Source organism: Trichechus manatus, unplaced genomic scaffold (assembly GCF_000243295.1).
Source record: "Trichechus manatus latirostris isolate Lorelei unplaced genomic scaffold, TriManLat1.0 scaffold00417, whole genome shotgun sequence".
Classification (NCBI taxonomy): Eukaryota; Metazoa; Chordata; class Mammalia; order Sirenia; family Trichechidae; genus Trichechus; species Trichechus manatus.
The window spans coordinates 36,016-42,968 of record NW_004444353.1 but is presented as its reverse complement, the minus strand read 5'-3'; the positions used below and the strand labels follow the sequence as shown (position 1 = coordinate 42,968).

General features: G+C 37.5%; 1 protein-coding gene across 1 annotated transcript; it reads left to right on the top strand.

The window, feature by feature from the left end:
* Positions 1-2,051: 2,051 nt before the first annotated feature.
* LOC101352344 (olfactory receptor 51F2-like) lies at positions 2,052-3,006 on the top strand. Its single transcript, XM_012559938.2, is given in 1 exon segment — positions 2,052-3,006. A coding segment is annotated over 1 exon segment (945 nt). The 5' UTR covers positions 2,052-2,061.
* The last annotated feature ends 3,947 nt before the right edge of the window (positions 3,007-6,953 follow it).

Below are 6,953 nucleotides of genomic sequence, written 5' to 3'. Positions count from 1 at the left end.
ATTTTAAGATTCTTATCAGTTCTCCACTTCTTTTGGGAAAAAAAATTATCACAGTTCCCAATCTGAGCAATGTTTTAGTCTCAAGAACATCCAATTAATAAGAAATTTTCTCTCCTATTTTAAAATATACTGATATGGCTACATGAATTTGACTTCGGATTTGTGGGAACCATGCATCAAGATTATTAAGAGTCCAAGGGTATTTCATCATTTTCAGAAGCAATACATTGATTTCTTCAACAAATATTCTTAGACGTAATTGTGCCAGGCTTTATTACTGGCTCTGAGAACACAAGCCTGGAAAAAAAGAAACAAAGGTGAGGTACTGGTGGTCATTTCCCCCTAGTGGCCATGCCTGTGGAGTCTCATTAGAAGGTGTTTCTCTTGCCTTTTCCTTAAATACTACTGTTTCCCAAGGCTCTGTCCTTAGACCTCTTTTCTCCTAGATTTAATACTCCTCAATATTTAACCACTATTGCGGCTTCAGCCACAGCCATTGATTTGATAATTCTCAGGTCTTATTAGTAGGGCAAAAGGAGCTGAAACCCCTTATGGGTTCAGGGGTAGGTTTGTGTCCCAATTTTTGCCTGTGAAGTCACTGGTGAAAGTGAGGCTTATCTTTCAACTAAAGTTCAAGGGCTGACTCCAAAGGGCATGGGTTTTGTTGTGTTCTGCATTGCCTTTCAATTCAAATTTTCTGGTCTATAAGATTTAAGAGAGTCTTCAAAGAAGAGTGTTGCATTGAATGTTTTTCTCTTTTCCTCCCATCAAATAGCTATAGAAACGTCCTTTTGATCCCACCTTCTGTAACTAATTAGTCTCACTCAAGTCCAGGCTCCAGCCTGTTCTTCCAGGGGCTGGAATGAAAGTCTACAAGTTGACTTACCCTCAAACATTTTCTTTCCCAGAGTCATGTACAGACTGTCTTGGGAAACCAGCTCTAATTTCAACTCTGTCCAATGCACACACAGACACTTTGTAGATATTTAAATATTTGTTGAATGAATGCAGGTATAAATAAATGAATGAAGAACAAATACATTCAACACCCAGCATTCTTTCTATAGATGAAAATGTGGTGAGAGAAGTCTTAGGTCAAGAACCAACATAGAGGAACTTCTTAGATGCTATAGATTCATTGACCTGAGTGAGTGCGTGCTCATGTCCCCAGAGGAGATAATCACAGTCATCATCATCCACCTAAGTGGAGCTGAAATCAGCTGCAGAGAAGGTTTCTGAGGGACCGACTCCTTAGAAATCCATTTTCAATGCCTTTTAAAAAAATCAAGAAACTTACTCTTGTTATTCTGTTCCAGTTATGATATATTAGGGTCCAATGAGTTCCTTTGTTCCGCTGAGATTACCTTCAGGCCGTCTTTCTTGGGGAAGTATTTCCCTTAAACATCTTCAAGTTCTCAGATATTACCCGGATAAACAAACTCTTGCCTACTTTTACCTGCTATAGTCTATTTGCTGAGATTTAATTGTTTCTTTCGGGTTATAAAGTTTTTATCAACACTGTTCTGTATTTATTCAATTAAAAGTATTTTACTAGTAAAATATTTAGTATCTTTATTTTCGTATGTTTATTTGGTCCACAAGGACTTGTAAATCCTAATGGGCCTCAGCATTTTGGTCTTGGAAACTGAAAAGTGAAGAAAAGCAGGGTGAATTGCTTTTTGAGTTTGCTTTGTTGCCCAGATATATCCCATCCGCCCATATACATGGAATTAGTGAGTTGAAAAATATCTTAATGTCTAATCTAACCCATCTTTTAAAATATGTATACGTATATGTACTGAAGCCTAGATATAACATAGTGAGACTCTTGCTAGAACCCAGATTTCCTCATATAATTTAGTGTTGTTTCTTCCTTTAGTTCATCCAAGATCAGTTCCAAATCTAAGAAAACAGTAATTGACTGTGCACTTTCACTGAAGAATAGGGCATGATCTGTTCCTACATTGAGTGATAGGTAAGAGAAAGTAAAAACTTTTTTTCCCCCTTATTATTACAAGACACGGTCTTTTCCCCCAGGGAAATCTGCTTCCTTCACTCATCATGCCATCCTTCAACCAGAGCATTTTCCACCCTGCAGTGTTCTGCCTTACTGGCATCCCTGGTCTCGAAATCACTCATACCTGGATTGCCATCCCATTCTGTTGTTTCTATGCCATTTCCCTCTCTGAGAATGGCATGATCCTATTTGTCATTGTCACTGAGTCGAGCCTCCATCAACCCATGTACTATTTCCACTCCACGCTATCCTTCACCGACCTAGGTTTGTGCCTATCCACGGTGGTCACTATGCTGCGTAGTTTTTGGTTCAATGCTAGAGAAATCAGCTTTAATGTCTGCATCGGCCAAATGTTCTTTATCCATGGCTTCATGTTCATGGAGTCTTCAGTGCCCCTGGCAATGGCCTTTGACTGCTCCATTGCCATCTGTAATCTGCTGAGATACGCCACAATCTTAACCAATTCACGGATTATCAAAGCAGGCGTTGCAATTGTTATCAGAGGAACAACAGCTCTGCTGCCTTTACCTCTGCTCCTTAAACGTCTGTCTTTCTGCTGAAGTCATGTGCTTCATCACTCCTACTGCTTCCACCCTGATGTGAGGAAGCTTTCATGCATAGACACCAAGATCAACAGTGCATTTGGCCTGGCCATTGTCATCTCTACTGCTGGCATAGACTTTATCTTGATCGCCATCTCCTATGTTCTGATCATCCGCTCCATGCTCAGTATTGCCTCCCCAGAGGAGCAGAAAAAGGCCTTCAGTACCTGTGTCTCACACATAAGTGCCGTTGCTATATTCTATATCCCTATGATCAGCTTGTCCCTGGTGCATAGATTTGGGAAGAGTGCTCCTCCTTATGTGCACACTCTCATTGCCAACGTCTACCTGCTCATCCCTCCTGTAATGAATCCCATAATCTACAGTGTGAAGATCAAGCAAATTCGCAAGACTGTGCTCCAAGTATTCCTTTCGAAGAGAATTTAAGAAAGTTTCAAAGTATTCTTTCTCTATAAAGTCTTCCCTGACTCATGCTCAATCATTCGCTAATTTGAGTAACCACTATACCTTAAAAAAGCTTTTTGATCCATGCTATCACTCTATTCCGCTTTTTACACAGTTCTAGACTGTGGAATCTTTTAGTGCAGGAACTATGACTTGTGCATCTCTAATCTTATTACAAATATTGCACTTGGCACAAAGTAGGACCATGATTAATACATGTATAAAACGTATTAGCACGTACAGATGAAGTCATATGTTGGGTCTAGACAGCCTCACTACCTGCAGAGTGTGTAGCTATAAAATGTAAATCTGATACAATATAACCAGTAGGAAAAGTCTGGATTTCAGGAATTCCTGTGGTTTATTGATAATTATTTATTATTCCACACAATGGTTGCATGAGTAAAGAACATGAGTCAGAAGAAATGTGAATGAAAAGAATACTCTACGATTTGTTAAAAGAATCATTCTTGTCTCTTTGGTAAATGTACAGTCCTAGTGATCCATCTTCTAAGGATGTGTCTAAAGGGGGAAAAATGGGCAAGAGTGCAAAAATGCATAATGATGTTCAACACAGCATTATATTTTGAAATGAAAATTTGGAAACAGCTTAAAATATTATTTTAGGGAATTGTTTAAATAAAATATGAAAGATTATTCAACCAGCTAAATATTGCCATGGCTCTAAATGATATATTGTTACGTGAAAAGTTAGATTAATAAACAGGGTAATTTTCACAGAATAGTGTATATATTTCATGCAAATACACACACATAAACACATGCACATGCACACACATATACATTAAAAATTTAGATAGACGTATTCCAAAATCTCTTCATAGTTGTATAATGGTTTGTTTTATATTTTCTTTATACTTCTTTGTATTTTATAAATGTTAACTAATGAGTTTTTTTTAACTTTTCAAATCATGAAATAATAAATTTCTATTTAAAGCTCTCCTCCAATACACTTTTTTTTTTTCTCTTTTATTCTTCATCCTCCATTGGGTCCTCAGTCCTATGGATCTTCACAGTCTTTCTGTGTACCCACTGGATATATTTCCAATATGGCTTCCACTTCCCTTTCATACCCATCATTGTTCTCAGTGTGGTCTAGCACCCATGAAGCGCGACCACTTAAGCATCTTGTTTATATGCAGATTCTTCAACTCCACTCCAGAACTACTTAATCAGAAACTCTTGAGACAGAGCCCAATAACTTGCATTTTAACAAGCTACCCATGTATTATCATGTATGCTAAAGTAGTACTCTTCTGGGGTCTCAGATAATATCCACTTCTGAAAATGCCATGAGTACCTTGTTCCTAGATGTCTGATCATTTGACTCTCTCTGACTGAAATATTTACTCCTCTTTGATTCTTCTTGTTGTTTTTTAAAATCCTTCCAGGTGACATTAATAAATAATCTTTTCTATGAAAACTTTCCTGATCTCCCCATTAGGTTCCGACTCATTTTTCTGTCTCAGAAAGACGTTACAGAATTGTGTTAGTCTTATATTAGAGGTAGTCAGGAGTCTCTCTCCCTACTGACTTGAAACTTTTTGGAAAGATGTACTTAAAGAATTATTATATCTTTCATAGACTGAAGCATAGTGACCTAATAATAATAGATATTTAATATATGCTTATTGAGTTGCATTTATTTGATCACAACTTTGCATATATTCCTCTTACATATTTTGAGCATCTTTAGTTTGACAAACATCGTGCTAGGCACTAGGGTTTAAACAGTGAACAACAAAGACACAGTCTCCATTCTTAGGGTGTTTACAATCTGACCAAACATATCCAAGTTGAAACACTATTTTAATCACTTCTTCCTTATAAAGCATTTACTGTGAATAAAACATTGTACCAGAAGCTAAGAGGAGTCATAGATGATGTTCTCTCTCTTTCCCAGGAAGGATCTGAGCTAGCAGGAAAATGATTACTCAGGAAGCACTTAGCTTGAGAAATATTTTCGTAGTTCTGAGAAGTTCTCTGCTTAACAAAGGAGACATAATGCACATTGAGATCTAAGCAATCAAAGCATAAGCATGAGTGACTCAAATTTTGTGGGTGCTCAGGACAAGCCTTGAAAAGGAGAATTTTGAAATAGAGCAAACATATTTGTGTATTTGTTTTAAATAAATAAATGTATTGGAGAATATTCTTGTGAAAGCAATAACTTTGACTTATTCTGCAATAATAAATGTGAGTCATGAAGCATTAGACAATTTACAAATAATATAGCATGGTATAGTTACATGTACATTAATAAAATACATTTTAAAGTATTCCTAAAAGATAAAGATATTCCTTTATCTTCCTTATAAATTGATAATATTTATAGAAAATTAAACTTTTTTTTTCTTTTAGTATTGCAACATTGAGTAGTATTTACACCATCACAGGTTATACTTTTCACTTTTCCTACCAGCTGTATTATACTCTGAATTCAATATCATCCAATACTGAAGTCTGTACATTTTCAGTTTTTGCTTCTATTTATAGACCTTCTGAAGCAGTGCTTGTTCAAACTATCTGAGCCATTGCTGAGTAATTGTCTGGTTAACCTGGAGTAGAATTTGTAAGGGTAGATGATGGGGTGATCTGCCCAGGATGTATGAACTCATTAAGGTTCTGCTTAAGAATGTTTCCTAAATTGATCTTTCTTTATAACCTATAAGCTGTGGCTTAAAAGGAAACTTTGATATTCTTATCTTTTGGATTGTTATTGACATCCAAGCAGGGAACCCAATACAGTATGGAGCCTCAAATCAGTTACCCAATTTCCTCATTTGCTTTGTGAGGAACTCTAGAATGAGAAGTGTGTTTTCCTAGGAGAGGAGAAAGATTAAATTTTACACTGATGGAATTTTGTTTTGTTACTTAGATTCAAATGCCTTGTTGTTGTTGTTGTTGTGTGCTGTCCAGTCGACTCTGGCTCATAGGACTCTATAGGACAGAGTGGAGCTGCTCCATAGGGTTTCCTAGTCTGTAAATCTTTACGGGAGTAGATCGCCAGGTCTTTTCTCCCGTGGTGTGGCTGGTAGGGTTGAACTGCCTACCTTTCAGTTAGAGGCCGAGCACTTAATTGTTGCACCACCAGGGATCCTTTCAAAAGCCTTAGCAGGCCTAAAAGATCTTTCCTGACATGGATCCTGACTCTCTTTTTAGCTTCTTATTTTGCCATTTACTTTCCCATGTGCAAAGAATTACAGGTGTGCTGAATACGTTATTAACAAACCAAACCTGTTGCTGTGGAGTTGATTCCAACTCATAGCGACCCTATGGGACAGAGTAGAACTGCCCCATAGGCTTTCCAAAGCTGTCAATCTTTATGGAAGCAGGCTGTCACATCTTTCTCCCCTGGAGCAGCTAGTGGGTTTGTACAGTCCACCTTTCGGTTAGCAGCTGAGCACTTAACCACTGTGCCATCAGAGCTCCTTGAATATGTTATTAGTCGCTTTTTATTCTGTCTTTGCTCTGTGATTCCTGGTCTCCCAGACAGATCTGGTGCTGGTCTTCCTACAGGTTAAATACGTGCTGTCCTATGTTCTCAACATAACTATACCCTGTCTTAATCACGAGTTTATGTTTGTTTCCTCCTAATTAGGTTGTGAGCCCTGGAGGGAAGGGGCTCTGTTCTATCTCTGTTTTCCCAGTGCAAAAACATGGAATGTGATAGATATTTAGTATTTGCTGAAAGAATAAAAGACTTTTTTTTTTTTTTTTGGCAGAAGCGGAGACAGTTCTAAAGAAAAAAAGAAAATTCACTCAAGTGATGTTGGAGGAAGATGCATTTTCATCTGGGTGTGGAAATAGTATGGGAATGAGAGGTCAGTTCATGGATACAGCAGGTCCTTTGCTTGGGAGTTTTCACTCAAAAATTTACTTTTAACAATATCTTATCAAGACATAAG